Here is a 23,318-nt window from a genome sequence, read left to right as displayed (position 1 = left end):
AATTTCAAAAGACTTAAATGTATAAAAAAAGAAGACAAAAATACTCACATAATACAGTTAGACATTGGTATATACTTGGAGGAGGTTGAAACTTTCAAAGCAGGACAATGAGGCCACAAATCATAAAGTGAAAAATAGGTAACTATATTCAGTATTTAAAGAGATGTTCTACAGAGTTAAAGACAGAAAAAAAACCCAAGCTAATCCTAATGAAGAATATTTGAGACCCAGGAAACAACAAAAAAAGAACCCTTAAAAAATTACTGTGTAAATAATGAGACTCTAGTAGAAAAATGAGCATTGGGTTATCATGGGTAGTTCCTTAAAGAAAAAATTAAAATGGCAATAAGCATATTTAATAACTTATCTTCAGTTGTATTGATAATAAAAATATTCAATGATAAATCAACACTGAGGTAAAAAATATTTATTAGTTTGGCAGAGATGTAAAAGATTGGTAATGATTAAAAAAGTATTAAAAAAGATGTCACGGGGAGGACTTCCCTGGCAGTCCAGTGGTTAAAACTCTGTGGTTCCACTGTAGGGGATGTGGGTTCGATCCCTGGTTGGGGAATTAAAATCCCACGTGCTGAGTGGCGAGGACAAAAAAAAAAAAAAAAGATACACTCTCTCAACCCTTTGCCTGTGGTGTAATTTTACTTTAGTTTTTCTGAAGGAAAGTTTGTAGTATGGCACATTTTAAAATGTGCTTACTCATTGATCCAACATCTTGACTGTTAGGAATTTATTCTAAAAAAGTAATTCAATAATTATATTTCTTATAATAGTGAAAGGTTGAAAATCACTTCTTTGTCCATTGATTGGGTATTGGTAAAATAAGATGATAGAACCATTCAAAACGATTGTATACTTGATGAAAGTAGTAATGGCTTACACATATAGCATTATATAATATTTTCATAGCTAACACTTTATTATGTATGTGTCATGCAATATTCTAAGCACTTTATAGGTTCATTGACAAAGAAAGAAATGTATATTCTTAAATTAAAATTTCAATTCTTTTTTGTTTAAAAATATACATAAATATGTATATATAGACAATCAGTCACATTTATGTATGTTTGTGGATGGTGTATGTCTGTACATGTGTGGGGTAGGCAAAGAAAAGCACATCTTTGTGACAATACGTCAAACAGTGGTCATCTCTAGATTGTGAAATTACTGGTAATATTTATTTTCTTTCTTTATACTATCTCTGTTTTCTGAATGTTTGACAATTAACATGCTTTAATGATAGACTCAACAAATAATTTTTTAATAGAAATATCACATTGCCTGGAAGTCACAGAATGCTCTTGGATTATTTGATTTCTCCCTTAATACTATCTTAGATATGACTATTATATTAAAAATGATACATTTCATTTTTGTCAGAATGAAAAAAAACTTGAAAGAGAGAAAAAGAGGCAAAATGTGGAGGAAGACAGTGATGGCTGTTCCCTGAAACATAAAATGGAGCATGAGCAAATAGAGACACAGAGCCAGATCAGTGACAGTAGCCAAAAAAACAATGGGTTCGGAATAGTAGAAAATTATAAGGAGGCATTAACACAGCAGTTGGAAAATGAAGATGAGACAGACCAGCAGTCATCAGAATCAGGTGATAAATCTAGTTATTAAAAATATATATACTTATTTATTTTTATATCTATTTTATTTATTTTTAAGTTTTATATATTACATAAATAATATATATAAAACTTAAAAATACCTCTTTCATTTGTCATGATTATTTTCATAAAAAATGTATCGCAAAATTTTTCATCTCCAAATGCGTTATTTATCATGGTTTTCTCTTGAATTTTAGGTAATCATTAGTCAGTTTGCTAATTTATGTTTTTATTCATGATGCCTTAAAATCTAGTCCTTTGTAACTTAAAAGAATTTCAGCTGAAAATTCATTTTCAAAAATTTGGAATATTGCATAGCCCCAGGAATCTTTGGAACATATTTAAAACCTTTAAAGCTTTTGGAGGTTTGTTTTGTTTTTCTTAATCCTCATAATGTTATGATCAGCATCAATTCCTTCATTTGCTTGTTATTTCTATAGGATGCAGACATAATCAATTGAACATTTTGAAAGTTTTATCAAATAGCCATATTACTCTTATTTTAATATTATACAACATCTTCAATTCATAATTATTTTACTTTTTCTAAGTGGTTATGTAATTTAACAGGAAGTTCACATCTTTTGGTATCATAGAGAGAGCCTCTGCCTTTGGACTCAAGACATCCTGAGGTAGCATCCAGACTTTCTCACCTACTAGATATATGTTACGTTATATAGTGTTCTTCAGTCCTCGTTTCCTCTCTAAAATGGGGTTGTCATCTTTTTTTTCACCAGGCTTTTAGGTTTACTTATAATAAAAGTAACCCTATGGTGTTCCTAGCACAGGGCCTGACACATGGGAAATACCCAATAATCATTGCTTCCTTGCCATTCCTAGTTAGCAATATGGTTCCATGGTATATAAGAATTTTTGTACAGTATCAAAGAGTTTGTGAAAATAAGATCTCAGTCCCTGAGCTGCAGATTAGCTAAATGGATATTTTGCTATATAGAAATAATTAGATTTGAAAGTTATAGTTTTGTAATTTGGGAAGTTAGGGTAGCCACATTTGTACCCATATCACTCTATCAATAGGGTAAAACAAAAAGTAGACTTAAAGTGGCCTCTCAATATATTGGAAGAACTCTTTCAAACACTAATATGTTGTTAAAGAACAAAATGATTTGGTAGATGATTTGAAACTATTATTTAACACAGCACTATGCTATTTACCATAGCAGTCCTCGGGTATATTATTCTCATTATACAGAATAGGAAACCAGGGCCTTGGAGAGGTTGAGTAATTTAAGATCATATGTCTCATCTGTGGCTGTACTGAGACACACTTCCCTCAACTTCAGGTCCTCTGCTTCGTATCCTATGCTTGTCCATGACCCTGTTCTACTGCCCATCCAAAAGTACCATATGGTTCTGGAGGTTCTCTTTCCTTTCTCCCAGCTGTAAAGCTTACAGCTTTAATTGTAAAAAGATGTCTCTGTTTCTATCTAGAGTAAAATGTCTCAAGTGATACTAATTTACTTAGAAAAATAATGTTTCTAAATATATTTGTATTTCTCATTGCTTTATAGGTTTCATAGATGTTGGCTGCTTGTTGTGTAACAGATAATTTCCATTTTAGAAAATGTATTATATATATAAATTTAGCAATTTGGGATTGTCAGTGAAAATATTTCAGTGACTCTGATGTTTGGTTATTTAACTACTATGCCATTCTGGTTCACGTTGTTAAAGTTTACATGTTAACAACACAGATGCACTTAAAATGTTCATATGTGCCTAAGTGAGAATCTGTAAATAGTTATTTTTAGAAAGATTACAAATTCAATTCTGTAACGTCTAACAGTGTGAGTTTTGGTTACATATATTTATATTGGGCATATCTTATTTGGGGGTTATTTTCATGGATAATGTGTTTAGATTTGATTGGGGTGTTTTTTCACATTTCAAAGGATTATTTTTGGGCTTATACCTAGAATCATTCTGTATATCCTATTGAGACAAACCAATACCTCTCCTTTTTCCCCAGGTCATTCTGAGTTTCATGGAAATCCCTGCAGCTAGATAATTCCATTTACTTAGTATGATATATGGGGAAAAAAATGTTACTTTTGGAAATATGGACTTTTTTTGTATTCCAAATCACCTTTCATAGAACTTAAAATATGGCTTTTTGCCATTTGTGTCATATTCATCAATCATTCATCCAATAAACCATCACTTAAAAATTTATTCTTAGTAAAGGCAAGTTCACAGTTCATTATTGGTAACAATTTTTAAGTTGAATTGAAGATATATTCCTATGATAATAATAATATCAATATTCTAATTCTGTTCTTTAGTTTTTATTATAGAAGTAACTTCTTCACAGAGGCATAAAGTTTCATGTTTATATTCTTACAGATAACAGTAAAAAGAAAACTAAGAAGCTAAGAATGAAAAGGAGCCACCGTGTAGAACCTGTTAATACAGATGACTCTGTTCCTAAGAGTCCAACACCACCCCCACCTCCTCCTCCTGGTGAGTTAGTTGATGTTGATACAGAATTTAGAAATACTGCTTTAAACATTGAAGAAAAAGAAAGAAATTATGCAGTTTTTATTCAGTATATTTATTATGTTGTGAATTGTGAAAAAGGTAGAATTTTTTGCCCCATCTACTTTATTCAGAATTTATCAACGTAAATATCTGTTGCTTTTTTTATTCAGAAAAAATGTTTTATGAAAGTAAAAAAATAAGTAAAAATTAATAAGAAAACTTTACCTAAGCACTTCTTATAATGGATTCAAGTCCTATTTGAAATATCAGTACCCAGATTGCTAAAAGGAATTTAAGTTTAAGGAATGGATGGCTAACATGAGCTTTTAAAAAATTAGATCTTTCATCCTGAAAGTTAACATTTGAAACCAAGATGTGTGAGTGTTTCCATTATATTTCCAACATTCATGCCGACCTCCTAAGCTGTTATGAGGATTAAGTGGAATACTGCATATAAAGCACTGGGACATACTAACTGCACAATAACCGTAATTTTTTAGCACTGGGCACAGTACCTCACATACTCAATAAATATCAAACGTATATATTTATAGTTTCCTTTTAGCCCTGCTAGAAGGCTTTAGATGGTAACATTTTCCTTTGAGAATTATTTTAAGACTCATTTCTAGTATTCCATTTAATAAGTGTACATTTCTTTTAGTCTCTGTTGGGGGTTAGAATAGTAGCCTAAGGTTATTTATGATGGTAGTGAGGATGCTTATATTTTTAATGAAAGGTAAATAAAAATTTTAAGCAGATATTACCAACCTATAATTACATTTTTAAATAGAAGCCATTTAAAATGGGTTTATGGTTAGTCAGTACTGCCTCATTCAGTATATATGAATTGATATTGAAGTTATATACATTCCTGTCAAGAAAGGGATCCTCTCAACAGACCTAAAGAGATATTGTTTAACAGTGTTTTTAAATGTTTTTCTTTTTCTTTAGTTGGCTGGGGAACCCCCAAAGTCACTAGACTTCCAAAACTTGAGCCTCTTGGTGAAACACGTCATAATGGTAATGCAAAAGGATCAGTTTTCAAAGCTCTACGTATCACATTCACTTTTCTTTACCTCATTACTTCAACAAACTTTTACTTTTGGAAGCCTTTCAAATCCACAACCATCCTTTTTCATTATACTCCACTTTTTTTCATTTATTTCTTTTTTATTCTTAAGTGCCCTTTGCCTCTATATAATTTGATTTGACCTTTACCTTAGAATACAGAGGTAAAGACCGTCAGAGCTTGTGTTTATCCATTATATATTAATGTAAATAGCTGTGAAAGGGAAAGATTTTTAAATATCTTAAATATGAGACAGTACATTTATAGTGTTAAAAACTTCATTGTCCTATATATGCTCAATATACTCAATGATAATGTCGCATAATTGTTCTTTCTCTGCTTCTAATGATACTCAGCTGCTGTATATTACAATGAAGTAAAGAGTAACACAGTTTGTAAGATCAGAGACGAAATCAGTAAGCCAAATAAAGTTCAGCTAAATAGAGTTACTAAAGGCTTCATTGACTAAAGAAAACACTTTTTTTTGGATGAAATTAACACAAGGTTTAGTACAGCCAGTATAGGGCATAAGAACATCACCTGGAAAACTAGAGAAAGGACAGTTGAGAGTAGAGAACTGCCTTATACAATAGGCAGAAGTTCTGATTTCAGACCATCAGCCCAGACCAGATTCTTTTAATAAAATATTTCTAAAATGCAGAAGGATAATTTTGTATATATATAGTAACTCAATAAACTTCTTTATCAAGATCATTTCATTTCCTTTCTGATAGCTCTGTTTACCTGATCTAGAACTTGGTTTCCTAAGAAGACCCATTTACTAGGGAAAAAAAAAATCAGAATTTTAATCTTTAGAAAAGCCTTATATATAATTTGAAATTATATTGAACTGTATAAAATATTTTATTCAAAAAGTATATAAATTTAAATGTGCTGGTTGCTTTCTTTTTCTGAATACTGTGTCAATAATGAAATATTTCTTCATAACCATTAGTGAAAATTAAAAGGTTTTTTTCAATTCTAAAGACAGAAAGTTTGTCCTTAGACCATATCAAAATTACAGTGAAATCACATGTCTTTTTGGTTGCTGACTTTACATCATGATGTTTTTATTGACTATAATAGGTTAATTCCTGTTTTATTACACTCTGAAATTGTGTATGCTAGACTGCATTATCAGTTTAAATATTCACTGTGTTGTTAGAAACAATTAGATAATGCTAATATATGTGTGTATAAATACATGTGTGCATGTGTTTATACACAGATATATTAGCATTATCTAATTGTTTCTAACAACACAGTGAATATATATAAATACACGTATATAGAGAAAAATATTAATTTCTCATATAACAGGTACTATTTTTTCTTACTGAATTGAGCAGCCAACAAACAACTGTTTTGTATCTGACACCACCTAAAACATTGGTGATGCCAAGATGAATAAGACATAAATTCTACTTTTCTGGGGATCCTAGTCTAACAGAAAAGATAATACTCCAGCTTACTATAGTATATGTGACAATTCACAATATATGGTAAAAGGTTCTATGGTGTATAATTGGAGTACTGTGCACAAACTGCCTAGACAGTGAAAGTGGTATTAGAACTGGGCCTCTGAAGAATGAGAAGAGTCAGTAAGTAGAAGGAACAGACTATTCAGGTGTGGAGAGGTGGGAAAAGACATCGCTTATTTGGAAAATAGTATGAAGTTACTTGTGACTAGAGCTTAGGTTCATGTGGGTAGAATGGGTAAGAAAGAGGAAGTTTAAAGCTATAGAAAGTGCTGATCCTTGAATTATGGCTTATAGCCAGATTGTTTAGGGCCTCACATGTATGTTAAGATGTCTGGACTCACTATAATTTTACAGGAGACACTATACATTTTTAGCAGAGAAATAGTATTATAAGGTTTATTGTTTAGGATAATAATTTTTGTCACAATGTAAAGTATTGACTAGATTGTGGTCACACCTGAAGTAAGGATCCCAGTTAGAAGCTGTTGCAGTAGTCAGAGTGAGAAGTGAGGATAGGAATTGGAATTGAGAATAAAAATGTATGCAAGGAATATAGGAACAGTTATAAGTACTATATAATGAATGGATGTATGGGATAAAAGGAGAGAGGAACAGGAAATTATTTGGCTCAAGGAGCTAGAAGGTTGGTGCTATTTCTAAGACTGAAAATACATGAGGAGGAAGGAAACCTGCTCTGGAGGTGTCTGTAGGCTTATCTATTTGGAAATTTCTATAAGCCAGTACAAATAATATTCTGGAGCTCTGGAGAAAAGGGACACAGGTGGGTGGGAGGGTATGTAGGTAGTTTGTTTTTTCAGTTGTCATCGCACAATAGGAACGCTTTGTTCTGTAACAGATGTTCTGTAATTGGTTACTGAATGAATGCAGTTGAAAGAATGATAGTTTCCTGTTTCTGAGGGAAAGTATGTAGAATAAGGAGAAAAGAACTAATGGTAGCATCTAGGGGGAACATTATAGTTAGAAACAAGTAAAAAAGAGGTTGAAAATGGGCTAAAAATGTTTTTTATTGTTTGTTTTTGCTTTGTTTTTCTTTGCTTTCCTGTATTTATTTTTAAATTAGAACTCCTGGGAAAGAATTATAATCAATTAGTTAAGTTTAAGACCACCATTGTTCTAATATATCAGTTAATTTTAAGTATGTATCAATAAATTTAATTTCTCAGAGCAAACAATTAGACATCCTAACTTCACAAGTTTTAAAATATCTGTATTATTTTTTCTCATAAATTTTAAGGTAAAGTATACCTTATCTAGGTAAAAAAAGATGTACAATCAACTCTGCTTTCATTAACGGAGAAGAAAGTAGGTATAATAAATTTAAAATTTTAATTAAAAAGCTTAAATTAGTTTTTAGTGTTTATCATGAGATTTTCATCTGAGATGCTGACAGTTGCCAATTTTATAATCTCATTCTCTTCTCTTCCCTAACTTTGTACACATTTATTTGAATGTGGTTGATGGCAAGTAGACAACAGATACATGACAAACAAGGGTAAATAATTAAAAGTTAACTACATTTGGGTTTGGCACTTAAAATTTACTGAGATGAAACACAATTTGTTGTAGTCAAATTAGGATTAAGGCAGATTCTTATTTGTTCTTTGATTAGAGACATTTACCTTGATGGCAATTTAATTTTATTACTTTTCTAATTTCTTTTATTTTCTGTAAGCCTCACTCTGTGTAACAGGTAAGACAGATGCATTCTTCACTTTGTAAATACTCTCAATCTGTACTTCATCAACATGTTACGTGTTATACATTATGAGAAATAGATCCAAGATTCTGTTAGCCAAAAATACGAAGTGCAAAACTAAAGAATATTTTCAAATCTTAAAATATGAATCAAGATTAAATTTTGTATGTTAAAAAGTTTGAAGCCCTTTATAAAAATGGGTGTCAATTAATTTGGTCATATCAGTTGGGCACTATGATCAACTTATATCCCCTACATTTAAGGCAATAAGAAACCTATTTTGTGTATAATGATTTAATTCTGGCAGTTAAATACAGAATCACATTTAATCAAAAGAAACTTTTTCTTTGTGATGATTAAATTAAATCAAATACAGAATTAAATACAGAATTATCCTGAAATAATACAGAATCAACTGCAAAAAAAAATAATTTCTTGGGAGGGAAAAAGATACTTCTTGCCATGTGTATGTGATTTATCTTTTTAGTAGGGTACTTTTAAATTCCAGAAGTAAAACATAATAGAAATGGTATTCATTCTGGTTTAATCTTGAGTTCTGTTATGTGTTATAATTCTCATTAATTTTGAAATCAAGAAATTAGAAAAGGCATACTTTAAATTTATCAAAATAATTGTCTGTTATAATTTTAATTATAGCAATAGTAATAACTGTATATACTATATGACTGGCATATTGCTAAGCACTTTAGGTACATTATCTCATTTTAATTCTTCTAGTAGCCTTGTAAGATGGGCAACTTTTTGTGTAAGGAACTTATACCCCAAGGTCACATAGCTATAAGTGGCAAAATCAGGATTTAACTTAGGGTGTCCAGCTTTGACATCCATACTTTGAATTCATTATATTATACTATTACATTAAGATTTGTTAGAGCATCATTGCAGCTTAGTAGTTGCTTTAAATTTATAGTTGCTTGAACAATTGTTTTCTCCTAATTTTTTTAAAGAGGCAAGAGTATACAGTTTATTATTAAAATTTTTTTTTGTTAAGTAATGATATAACTGTGGCAAATCAAGTATTGTCTATGGTATAGTCTGGTAGAGGCTGCAAACTGATGACACAAGGCAAATCTGACTGTTTAACCAAACTGATGTTCAAAATGTTTGAAATAGGAGGTACATGATGTTGGTATGTCTCATTACTGGTGGTGTTAACCTTGATTATTTGGATAAGGTGGTATTTGCCACATTGTAAAATGTTACTGTTTTCCCTCTTTGTAATTAGTAAATATTTTAGAAGTGATTCTTTGAGATTATGCAAATATTCTGTTCTCCACAAACTTCAGCCTACTAGTTTTGGCCTCCATCATTGGACTGTGTCTGCAATAATTATTACTGTGGTATCTGCCTAATGGTAATTTTCTATTTCTCTTTCTTACATTGACATTTATTCAGATTCATTATTTTATTTATTTTTTATTTTTTCCTTCCAGTTTTATTGAGATATAATTGATTTAAAGCACTATATAAGTTTAAAGTATACAGCATAATGACTTGACTTACATACATCATAAAGTGGTTATCACAATAAACTTAGTGAACATCCACCATCTCATAGAGATAAAAACAAAAGAAAAAGAAACTTTTTCCTTGTGATGAGAACTGTTAGGATTTATTCTCTTAACAACTTTCATATATAACATACAGCAGTGTTAATTAATTAATCTTGCTTTACATTACATCCCTAGTACTTAATTATTTTATAACTGGAAGTTTGTACCTTTTGACCACCTTCGTCACCATACAAAGATACTACATTATTATTGACTATATTCCCCACTCTGTACATTTCATCCCTGTGACTCATTTATTTTGTAACTGGAAATTTGTACCTCTTAATTTCCCTCACCTACTTCACTCATCCCCCACCACCCCACCCGACTGCCCTTGCTACCCACCTCCCCTGTCCAGCAGCTATCTGTTTGTTCTCTGTATCTATGACTGTTTCTGTTTTATGTTTGTTCATTTGGGTTTTTTTAGATTCCACATGCTAGTGATATCATACAGTATTTGTCTGACTTGTTTCATTTAGCATAATACTCTCTAGGTCTACCCATGTTGTCAGAATGGTAAGGTATCCTTTTTTTTTTCTGGCTGAGTGGTATTCCAGTGAGTGAGTGAGTGTGTGTGTGTGTGTGTGTGTGTGTGTGTGTGTGTATGTGTATCACATTTTCTTTATCCATTCGTCTATTGATGGGGACTTTAGGTTGTTTTGTATCTTGGCTATTGTGAATAATGCTGTAATGAATATGGGAGGTGCACATATCTTTTTGAATTAGTGTTTTTGGTTTTTTTTGGAAAAATACCCAGAAGTGGAATTGCTGGATTGTATGGTAGTTCTATTTTTAATTTTTTGAGGAACTTCCATACTGTTTTTCATAGTGGCTGCTGTGCTGTTTACTTTCCCACCAACAGTGCATGAGGGTTCCCTTTTCTCCACATCTTCACCAACATTTGTTATTTGTGTTGTTTTTGATGATAGCCATTCTGACAAGTGTGAGGTGATATCTCATTGTGGTTTTGATTTGCATTTCCCTGATGATAGTGAAGTTGAGCAACTATTCACGTGTCTGTTGGCCATCTCTCTGTTTTCTTTGGAATAATGTGTATTTAGGTCCTCTAGCCCATTTTTTAATTGGATTGTTTGTTTTTTTGATGTTGAGTTGTATGAATTCTTTGTATATTCAGATGTTAACCCCTTATTGGATATATCATTTGCAAATATCTTCTCCCATTCAGTAGGCTTTCATTTTGTTCATAGTTTCCTTGCTATGCAAAAGCTTTTTAGTTTGATGTAGTCCCATTTGTTTATTTTTGCTTTTGTTTCCCTTGACTGAGGAGACATATCAAAAAATATCATTAAGACTGATGCCATAGAATGCACTGCCTATGTTTTCTTCTAGGATTTTTATGGTTTCACATTTTACATTTAAGTCTTTAGTCATTTAAAATTTATTTTTGTATATGGTGTGAGAAGGTAACCCAGTTTGATTATTTTGCATGTAACTCTCCAGTTTTCCCAGTACCATATATTGAAGAGATTGTCTTTTCTCCATTGTATATTCTTGCCTCCTTTGTCATGGCCTTTTTTTTAGTGGCAGCCCTAGAGTTTGCAATATACATTCACAATGAATCCAAGTCCACTTTCAAATAATACTATACAACTTAACAGGTAGTGTGAATACCTATAATAACCAAAGAATCCTAATTCTTTCCTCCTGTCCCTTGTTTCATTGCTATCATCCATTTCATTTATACATAAGCATACATAAGCATATATATAAGCATATATAAGCATACATAAGCATTTATATATAAGCATATATGTACATAAGATATGCATATAAGTATATATAATCAGATACATTGTTGCTATTAATATTTTGAACAAACTGTTATCTGTTGGATCAATTAAGAATATGAAAAATAAGTTTTCATTTTACCTTTACATATTTCTTCTTTGATACTTTTTGTTTCTTTATGTAAATCTGAGTTTCTGATGTTTATTATTTTCCTTCTGTCTGAAGAACTTTTAACATCTCTTGCAAGGCAGGTCTAATGGGAACAGATTCCTTCAGTTTTTGTTTTTCTGAGAAAGTTTTTATTTCTCTTTTACTTTTGAGGAATAGTTTTGCAGGGTATAGAATTCTAGGTTGGTGGCAGTTCTTTTTTCTCTAAATACTTAAAAAATTTCACTCTACTTTCTTCTTGCTTGCATGGTTTCTGGGGAGAAGTTGAATGTAATTCTTACCTTTGTCCACCTACTGGAAAAGTGGTTTTTCCCCCCTGGCTTCTTTCAGGATTTTTTTTTCCTTGATTTTCTGTAATGTGAAAATGATACACCTAGATGTAGTTTTGGGGACATTTATCCTGCACAATGTTCTCTAAGTGTCTTGAATCTGGTGTTTGGTGTTTGACATTAGTTTGAGGAAATTCTCAGTCATTATTGCTTCAGATGTTGCTTCTGCTCCTTTCTCTCTTCTCCTTCTGGTATTCCCATTACATGTATGTTAGACCTTTGGTGCTTGAACAGTTCTCGGATGTTCTCTTTTTTTCTTTTCAGTTCTTTTTGCTTTTTAGTTTTCAAGGATTCTATTGATATATAACTCTTTTCCCAGCCATGTCCAGTTTACTAATAAACCCATCAAACGCATTCTTCATTTCTGTTACAGTGTTTTTTTCTCTTTTCCCAAAAGCATTTCTTTCTGGTTCTTAGGACTTCCATCTCTCTGCTTACATTTCCCATCTGTTCTTGCATGCTGTCTACTTCATCCATGAAAGCCCTTAGCTGATTAGTCATAGTTGTTTTAAATACCTGGCCTGATAATTCCAGTATCAGTGCCATATCTTGTTTTGATGCTTGCTCTGTCCCTTCAAATTGTGTTTTTGCCTTCTGGACTTTTTTCTTGATAGTCCAGCATGATGTACTTGGTAAAAGGAACTACTGTAAATAGGCCTTTAGTAATGCCATGGTGCTGTGTGGTGGCAGGGGAAGCATTCTATGTTCCTGTGATTAGGTCTCAAGTCTTTTAGTGAGCCTGTGCCTCTGGACTGTTAACTTCATAAGAGTTTCTCAATTTTTTTTCTCCCCCATTAAGTGGTACAGAATGGCTAGGGCCAGCTGGAATTGGTTATTGCTCTTCCCCAGGTGGGTTAGGTTCTGATAATACCCCAGCAGGTTAGACTCTGGTTAACTAGTTTCCTCTGAGTGTGGGCCTTGTTAAGAACAAAATACTCCAAGGTATTTCATAATGGTTCCTTTTCCCCTGCTCTGCTGTGAGCAGGAGGGGATTTTTCTCCAGTATTTACTGTGGGAATTTGTTCAGTCTCCTGGAGCTGAGGCTCACAATATCGGCAGGGGGGTCCCCCTTATGACTTAATTTCCCTGGAGTTTTTAACTCTCAGGCTTGTCCACACTGAGCATCCAGCATTTTGTCGATCACATTTCAGGTTTTCCTACCTGGGCACTGGGTCCTTCAGCACTTTCCATTCATGAATGTCTGGCCTGGTAAACTGTGACTTCCTGTGTTTGCCTGTCTCTCCAATATTGAGGGCAGTGGTTTGTTTTGTGACCTCCCCTCTCTTATGGATCCCAGAAGAACTGGTGATTTTTTAGTCTGTTCAGCTGTTTACTTCTCATTAGTATGGAGTGACTTCTAAGCTTCTTAAATGCTGTTAGGACTTCGCTAAATTAATGTTTGTTAAGTAGAGACCCTGGCCTCAGTTCAAAAAGACCAGAAGAGAAATTGAAATAGAGAAATTACTCACAGGTCCTGGAGGAAGTACATGACATGCTTCAAGGGTTCCACAGTGAGAGGTGGGAGGTCAAGGCAAGCTGTAGGCAGAGAGAACTGCAGTACCTGGGCCACATGCCTTTATTAGGGTCTGTGGATGGAGTGCTTTGGGGTTCCCAGGCTAAGGCCAGATTGGTCAGTTTAAACCAAAACAGCAGAGTTTTGGTAAGTTCCTCTGGGGTATTATCTAAGGGAAGGTGAGGGAGACAGTTGATCACAAAGGCCATTGCGGAAGTCATATCAGGAACACACATAACATACATAATCATTTACCTGTGATTCTGCAGGCTGTTTTCTAGAGCATGTTCTTGCATGAGGTGCTAGTATCTATTTAAGGCCCCCACAGGCTACTTGGCCAGACAAAATAGATGCTGAGGCAGCAATACCATGGAGTAGCTTAGCTAAACTCCGGCACATGCCGAATTGGAAATGGGCCCCTAAATATATTTTTAATATATTTATTTCAAGTAATCTTGAACACCTGTGCTTCTAGAATAATTTTAAGGTAATAGGGCAGAAAATACTTACTGAAGGTTTCCACATGCTATTAAATTTATAAACCTAAATTTATGGTAATTAAGGGCTAGGAACTTATTATGAAGTACAAATTAAGACTGTTTCTGCATCAAATATGCCCTAAATCAATGAACTATATTGAAGCATCATTGTAAAAGATTCCTATGTACCAGAACACTAAGATAATTAATGAATTTTTCTCTGCAAATTCCTAAAAGTAATAGCCATTGGATAAGGACATGGATTGTACAAATACTGATTTTATCAGGGCTTTGGCAATAGGTTCCATAAATTTTAGATGTTTGTTGTTTGTTTTGTTCTAATGTGAACACTTAATTGGAAACAATAATAATAATATATACATTAGGTGCAGCTTTTTATTAAATCAAGTAGAGATTAATTTATAACCTAGAGTTATGAATTTACGCTAGTGGTTGTGTTTTGAATTTATTCAAGTTTTTTTGGATTCTGCCTTTTCTTTCCCCTGTCCTCCCCAGCCATTGCTTCACCTGTAAGGTCCAAGTGTCTTACTCTTTTAAAGGTGGAAATTAAAGAAATGTGTCAGAAATCTTGATTTACCATAAGACTTGTATATTTTTGGTACCCCTTCTTTGCACAGACTTCTACGGGAAGCCACTGCCTCCCCTGGCTGTGCGACAGAGACCTAACAGTGATTCTCACGACGTCATATCATAACAGCTCATGGGGACGCACTCTGTTAAGGTCGGCAAGATGAGCTGGAGGACCTTCTTTGTCAAAGGAGAAAAACCCTGAACATCGATGACTGGGGCAAGACAACTGTAGCAGTATCAGTGAGCCAAAGACCTGACTGTTTTGATAATTACTTACCCATGGTCTTCATGGTTCAAAGAAAAAAGAGAAGCAAAATGACCAGCAAATGGGACAAGCATTTGGACCAAGTTAGCAAAAACTAGTGTTGACTCTGATTTATACATCCCAACTCATGGGCATATTCCTGAAGGAAAAGCTGTTCAGAAAAAGAACGAATGGACTCTGTATACTTTCTTTACTATTTGTTTAATAGTCTCTATTTCTGTATCTTAAACATTTGTAAGATATATGTGCATGGAAAGGGAATTCTTAGGAATTTATAACCTAAATTTTTAACTTTTTATATTTTTCTAAAACTTTGGTTGAAGAATTTTAATTACTAAGATATTGACTGTGCACTTTTCTATAGATGCTTTGTTTAAATTGTGTCTGGAAAATGGAGTTGATTTACATGACAGACAACTATACAAACAAGATATATTTATATGGTTTGAGGTATGTTTTATAATAGTACTGTTCTTGAAATATACATCCTAATTTTACCTTATTTTAAGATATCTTTTTAAAATCGATTCTCAGATTTTTATTTTACCAAATTATGTTATTTGAAAGCACTAATTAATTAGTTGAATTTTTGTTGTTTGTTTTCTTTGGTGATGTTCCCAATAAATGAGAGACACTTGCAATACCTTTTGACTTAAATGCTTTTTAAATTAATAAAAACGTTTTCTGAGATATTATTAAAAGCCCAATAAACACCTCTTTCAAAGATTAGATCTTTTCAGAGATCAGGGTGCTTCTTCTCACTCCCTTGTTCTATCAGAAGCTTCAGTGACTCTTTTAGGTTTTTCTAATTCTTTTTTGCCTAGAAATTAAAGGCAAAAAGACCAGAAAAGCTACCGTAGTCCAGAGGCTTTATTTTATAACCGGGAAATACTTGGGTACTAAAGAAATAAGAATGAAATGTTGGTTTAAATTACATTTATAAAGAAATAATTCCAAAATAATTACTTAATTTAAAATAATAGTACTTCTCTTGCACTGAAGAATGGCGTCTATAGGATTCTTCCTCATCTGGCATTTAGACAAACTTTTAGATATATATTTTGAATAATAGATTCAAATGTTTAATTAAAAGTATCCATTTACATCAAGGTGAAAATACTCTAACCCAGCAGTCCCCAACCTTTTTGGCACCAGGGACCATCCCCCACACACACCGTCTGTGGAAGACAGTTTTTCCACGGACGGTGGGGGGATGGTTCAGGAGGTAATGTGAGTGATGGGGGGCGATGGGGAGCGGCAGATGGAGCTTCGCTTGCTCGCCTGCCCCTCACCTGCTCTGTGGCCTGTTCCTAACAGGCCAAGGACTGGTATCGGTCTGCAGCCCGGGGGTTGGGGACCCCTGCCCTAAACAGTAATCACCTTGTTAAAATTGGTCAGTTTGGCAATTTGTACTGTTAACAGACTTACACTGGTATCTGACAATAACATGATTAAGTATGTCTAAGACAGTTTAATACGATTATTTACTTTTAAAATTTTCCTTTAGAGCATCACATTTTATTCACATTTTTAAACTCATTGAATGCATTTATTAATCAGGTCACTTATTACTGTAGTTAGCATCATATGCATTTTTTTGGAGTTTTGTACATGGGACCTACTTAGCACACTGAGTAGAAAAAGCATTCTATTTCAGATACAAAATTCATAACAACCTAAATTTGATACGTGACTGAAGTGTAAGGAAAAGCAACACAAGAAGACAATGTAAACTTTGAATTGGATTTTAGAGAAGAAACTTGTTTGTATATCTTTTTTGGTTCTTTTTGTAAAATTTACATGTACTCATTTTCTAAAACCTAAACTAACACTTTTGCCATTTTTAATATTCATCTAGTTTGGGAATAGATATAAATCTTTAAAATTTTTGTTTCCTACCAGTGATTACTGTAGTGTACAGTAATTACTGAGTCCATTTAATAAAAATAAATAAAAATCATTTTCAAGGTTTTGAAATTAAGTACATGATAAAATAGAATAAATGTTTTATATCTCTCTCAAAAATTAATTTGTATTCTTAAAGCATTCTAAAAATATTTTTAAAGTTTTGTAAATCCAGGTGGCTTTTAACAAGTAAATGCCTATTTTGTTATATGCTGCATTTTTATTCTTAATCATTATGAATTATGACATTTTCACACAATAAAAATAATTTCATCAGTATGCTGTTTTGCTTTTCATTTGAGAAACTTAAATGATTTCTTTTTGGTAACGAAATAAAAAAATTTTTAAAATATGATTGTTGACATTTTACATCGATAGATTAAAATGATAAATTTTTTGTTACTTTACATGAAAAACTTTTTTCTCTGCATGCATTTTTATATATATGGGAAAGAACATTGTCATTTCAAAGGCAGTTAAACATACATCATATCACCTTATGTTTCTAGATGACTTGATGTCTGTCTCTTGTTAAGATAAAGCTACTAACCAAAAGATAGTTTCACTTTTTTGAAAGATAATTCTCTATACTTTTATGTGTAAAATGCGTATATAACATATATACAATTTTGTATGTAGTTGATTTAAGTAGAAAACTTTTTAGAAGCAACACTAGAAAGAAATGTTGCAAAATGCTAATAGTGAATTTTTAAGTTATTGGTCATGTGTTTTCCTCAATTTTTCAAGCTAGTTTTTTGTAATTTGTCTACTTTTATAATGGAGGAAGCAAATTCATAATTTTGTAAAACTTAAGTGCCATGTTTTCTGCAAGTTTAAAATGAAATGCTCTTTTAAGTGCCAAATGATGGAATAGAATTCACCTAATTTGTAAAACTTTCTGTGAATAGTCGAGAAACATTCAACAATTGAATATGCCATTATATTTGAGGCTGATCTCTTACTAAGTGTTCTTTTACTATGGCAATATTTTATTTTATTTGAAACTTGGTTCTATATGCTACGTTTTTTATGTTACTTAGTTTCTCCCATTCCACACTAAAGAAATACTATGCTTCCAGATGGCAAAAGTCATCAAAAGTGAAACTGTGTATACAAATAAAGCTGTAGGTTATACATTTTGTTATCCTTGGCTTTACTATTTAAGTTTTTCTCTAACTGAAGTATACTTTGCAATTGAGATTCTGCTAATACTGACCTTCTAATTTATCAAGAAATACATTCCAGTGGGTCCAAAAAATAAATTCATATATTTCAAACCTTACATTAAAGAATGGTGTAAATTATCAAAATAGCAATAATCCATTGTCTTTGTGGAAACAATAATAGAAGTCTATTTTTTTGAGAAAAAATAGTAAATCAGAAATGAATTTCTTTTAATGAAGGGGATCAGTTTATATTAAAGGGAAAATATGAAGAAAATCATTTGCCAGTTTAGAGCATGAGTTGTAAATTCCTTTTGTGTGCTGATGAGGAAACAATTTGTGTTCTGGGTAAATGAACCAGTGGTCTCCAAATTTTATACATCCTCTTCAGTAAGCATTTTTAGTATACAATAGATATAAAGTTACTGCATTAGTTTGCTAGGGTTGTCATAATAAAAAGTACCACAGACTGGGTGGCTTAAACAACAGAAATTTATTTTCTCATAGTTCTGAAGCCTGAGTCCAAGATTAAGGTGTTGGCAACCTTGTCTGAAACCTCTCTCCTTGGCTTACAGATGGCTGCTGCTAGTGTCTCAGTGTGCCCAAACTTCCTCTTTATAAGGACACCAGTCAGATTGGATTAGGACCCACCCTAAAGGGCTCCTTTTAACATAGTCACCTCTGAAAAGGCCCTATTTCCACATGCAGTCACATTCTGAGGTACTGGGATGGGAGAGTGGGTGGGGGAGGGGGGAGTTAGGGCTTCAACATGAATTTTGAGGGGATATGTTTCAGCCCTTAACAATTATATACATGTTCTCCTGTATTTTGCATATACTCCCCTAAATTTATTTTAAAGATTAGAAAAAATTAAATAAAAATACAAGTTATTATATTCACTTCCCAGTCCCAGTGGATTGTTTGCTGAAGTTTGTACACACCACTTTGGAGGACTATGATTAAAAACATGAGAGCCTCAGCTAAGTAGCTACTCACCTAAAGTGAAGTTCAAGATTGCTTATAACTGTGCTTTGTTCTCTTGCTTTGATGGTAGGTTTCTCTATTGTGTTTTTCTGCTATTCAATTTAAGGAGCTTACACCCTCTTGATGTCAGATTGTTTTACTACGAATCCTGTCTTTACCTTTTTGATGCATAAACCTGAACATGAAGGGCTTTGAGAGATGTTTTATATAAATATGAAAATTCATAAAGTTTATTCTGAAACACTTCTTATATCAAATGACTTCACAATAAAATTGCTTAGGTATGTAAAAATTATTTTCCTGCATAGCAGTAAGCCCTTATATTCTTAAGCTGCCTCAGTCTTTAAAAATAATAATAATAATTTTAAAACCCTAGTACAATTTCTGGTATTTGTGTCAACTTAATTTATCTCATGTCTGCAAAAACAAGCCTGCCTCTAGTCATCTCTATTCTTTTTTTTTAAAATATTACATAGTATTTATTAATTTTTTTTGGAGTATGGTTGCTTTACAATGTTGTGTTAGCTTCCACTGCACAGCAAAATGAGTCAGCCGTACACATACGGATATCCCCTCCCTTTTGGACTTCTCTCCCATTTGGGTTACTACAGTGTATTAGGTAGAGTTTCCTGTGCTATAAAGTATGTTCCCATCAGTAGTCTTTTTTTTTTCGGTACGCGGGCCTCTCACTGTTGTCTCTCCCGTTGCGGAGCACAGGCTCCGGATGCGCAGGCTCAGCGGCCATGGCTTACGGTCCTAGCCGCTCCGCGGCATGTGGGATCTTCCCGGACCTGGGCACAAACCCGTGTCCCCTGCATCGGCAGGCGGACTCTCAACCACTGCGCCAGCAGGGAAGCCCAGTTGTCTATTTTATACATAGTGTCAATAAATTATACGTGTCAATCCCAATCTCCCAATTCCTCCCTCCCCACTCCTTTCCCCCTTGGTATCCATACATTTGTTCTCTACGTCTATGTCTCTATTTTTGCTTTGAAAATAAGATCATCTATACCAGTGGCCCCCAAACTTTCTGGCACCAGTGACCAGTTTCATGGAAGACAATTTTTCCACGGCTTGCCCACCTCTCAACTCCTGCTGTGCAGCCTGATTCCTAACAGGCTGAGGACCGGTACCCGTCTGTGGCCCAGGGGTTGGGGACCCCTGATCTATACCATTTTTCTAGATTCCACATATATGCGTTATTATACAATATTTGCTTTTCTCTTTCTGACTTACTTCACCCTGAATGATACTCTCTAGGTCCATCCACGTCTCTACAAATGACCCAATTTCGTTCCTTTTTATGGCTGAGTAATATTCCATTGTATATATGTACCACATCTTCTATAGCCATTCCTCTGTTGACGGATATTTAGGTTGCTTCCATGACCTGGCTATTGTAAATAGTGCTGCAATGAACTTTGGGGTGCATGTGTTTTTTTGAATTATGGTTTTCTCTGGGTATATGCCCAGTAGTGAGGTTACTGGGTCACATGGTAATTCTACTTTTAGTTTTTTAAGGAACCTCCATACTGTTCTCCATAGTGGCTGTATCAATTTACATTCCCACCAACAGGGTAGGAGGGTTCCCTTTTCTCCACACCCTCTCCAGCATTTGTTTGTAGATTTTTTGATGATGGCCATTCTGACCGGTGTGAGGTGATGCCTCATTGTAGCTTTGATTTGCATTTCTCTAATAATTAGTGATGTTGAGCAGCTTTTCATGTGCCTTTTGGCCATCTGTATGTCTTCTTTGGAGAATTGTCCATTTAGGTCTTCTGCCCATTTTTTGATTGGGTTGTTTGTTCTTTTGATATTGAGCTATATGAGCTGCTTGTAAAGCAGTTCCTTAAAACTCAGTGTGGAACCTTGTTTATTCTTCAGTAGCTATTTGGTGTCGGTTAGGGGAAATCCATTAATATTCTCATGATACACTGATATTGATTTTAGATAGATTAGAAGGTGAAATGAGAAAGATCAAACTAAAGAAAAAAGGGAGAAAGAAAAAGAGTAGCTCCCCTCTGTGGGAAGAAATTTCCAAGCAATAGAATCACAAACTCAAACAATTGATCGCATAAAAATTTAAAATATTTTCACATTTAAAAAAAATTTATTATTTTATTTATTTATTTTTGGCTGCGTTGGGTCTTTGTTGCTGTGCGTGGGCTTTCTCTAGTTGCAGCGAGCGGCGGCTACTCTTCATTGAGGTGCGCAGGCTTCTCATTACGATGGCTTCTCATTGCGGAGCACAGGCTCTAGGCGTGCGTGCTTCAGTAATTGTGGCACTCAGCCTTCAGTAGTTGTGGCTCGCGGGCTCTAGAGTGCAGGCTCAGTAGTTGTGGTGTATGGGCTTAGTTGCTCTGCAGCATGTGGGATCTTCCCGGACCAAGGCTCGAACCCATGTCCCCTGCATTGGCAGGCGGATTCTTAACCAGTGCACCACCAGGGAAGCCCTATTTTCACATTTAAAATCAAATGATTGTAAGAAAAATTGGCAAAGTAGTTGAAAATGTGATACGGTTAACATCTCAAATATAAATATAAATAGCACTGACAGCTCTAGATAAGTGGATATGAGCAGGTAATTTAAGACAGAAATAAAATAACTAATAAGATTTGAAAACCTACCCAGACTAAGGACATAATTAAAAATTATAAGATTATCAGACATGCAAAGATTCATGAGCAAAAATGTCTATCAATAATAGGATAGCTAGTAAGTATGTTAACCTCCATACCTTCAACTACTATGTAACTTCTAGAAATTATGTACTGTATATGAAGAATTTTTAATAAAATAAAATGTTTATAAAAACAAAGAGGATACATTATACATAGTCTTATCAAATGTGAAAATGCATAAAATTAGAGAAACACACCAAAATGTTAATAGTGATTATCTCTAGTGGCATTATGCATGATTTTCATTCTCATAGGCTTAAAATTTTTTTTTCTTCAATGAGCATTAGTTTATTTAAAATTCAGAAAACAGAAATGTGCTAAAGAAATCACAAAACAATATAATAGAACAAATATGACAGCTTTCCAAGCATAACATATCCCCTTTCCCTAATAGAAAGATAGTAAATATGATTTCTACTACCTCCTTTAAAGATTTTTATATGTCTACATTGCAAATATACTACCACATTGATTCACTAAATGCAGCAATCTAATGAGTACAGAAAAAAATAAAGTATATAAAATCTCTGAGGCTAAAAGGTAGACTAATGACTTTTCCTTAAACTTTCAACAAAGTAGTGCATTTAATCATCTCACTCCTTAGTACTATATTTTCTTTTGCACCAAATCTAAATTCATTTTTAGATTATTGGGTAACCTGTTTAAATAAATAAATATATTAAGCTTCAAATCACATTTGGGGTAATGAAATTTATCTTTTTACATGGTCCTAAGATTTGCACCTATATTATACACTATACTGATATTTGGAGCATCAAGGGTCTCAAAATTATGATGGGCATTAAATATTACGGACTACTTTCCTGAGAACCAGTAACACTTCCCCTAGTAAAGGTGGGTGAGGAGGGTCATTTTTTAGGGTGTAGGATGTAAGGTCATTTTGGTCGTCAGGCATTTGGTATCAGAACTTGACAATCACGAAGATCAAGATAGTGAAAATAATACACAGTAGCAGCTAACATTTGGGCATTTACTATTCCCTAGTCTCTATGCTAGACGCTTTACCTGTGTATTTCAATCAATTTAATCCTTTAACCCTCCCCATTAAAAGAGAGATATTATCCCAATGGGCCATCTCTAGGAAATGCGTGACAATATCTTTTTCATCATATCCGTGCTTTTATCTTGAGTCCTGAATATCTGGGATAACGGGGGTCTTCGGATTTGGTAGATTAACAGTAACTAGCTTCGCCTCTGGGAACATCTTAGAACAACGATCATACAACGTACCTAATAGTGACAAACACTTCCATCCTTTTACTGAGCCTCAAGCACACAGCACTGAGAGACTGTTCAGCGTGAGGCGCGACTTTCTGAAGACAGACTGCCCAAGGCTCCGCCCACGGGCTCCAGCCACGCCCCCGGAGCAGGTAGGCACCGCCTCCTTCAGCCACCGGCAGAAGTAACTTTGCGCTTGCCTCTCGCGGGACCTAGGGTTTTTGGCGAGATTTCGATAACTCAGGCAAAGCAGAATCTCGCGAGAAGCTGAACCGGA

At 33.8% G+C, this 23,318-nt stretch overlaps 1 protein-coding gene across 4 annotated transcripts in view; it reads left to right on the top strand.

The window, feature by feature from the left end:
- The window catches only part of ARL13B (ADP ribosylation factor like GTPase 13B), a 74,119-nt gene extending 58,408 nt beyond the window's left edge, over window positions 1-15,711 (top strand). For 3 of the 4 annotated variants that reach the window (XM_032630056.1, XM_032630059.1, XM_032630058.1), the window contains 4 exons: window positions 1,399-1,624; window positions 3,999-4,115; window positions 5,085-5,153; window positions 14,851-15,711. In XM_032630056.1, the coding sequence (XP_032485947.1) occupies window positions 1,399-1,624; window positions 3,999-4,115; window positions 5,085-5,153; window positions 14,851-14,927 (489 nt within the window). In that variant the 3' untranslated portion in view covers window positions 14,928-15,711. The remainder of the gene's footprint in view (window positions 1-1,398; window positions 1,625-3,998; window positions 4,116-5,084; window positions 5,154-14,850) is intronic. The other variant, XM_032630057.1, reaches the window with a different exon arrangement.
- The last annotated feature ends 7,607 nt before the right edge of the window (window positions 15,712-23,318 follow it).

Source organism: Phocoena sinus, chromosome 4, assembly GCF_008692025.1.
Source record: "Phocoena sinus isolate mPhoSin1 chromosome 4, mPhoSin1.pri, whole genome shotgun sequence".
Taxonomy (NCBI): Eukaryota; Metazoa; Chordata; class Mammalia; order Artiodactyla; family Phocoenidae; genus Phocoena; species Phocoena sinus.
This window is presented reverse-complemented; position numbering and strand designations above follow the sequence as displayed.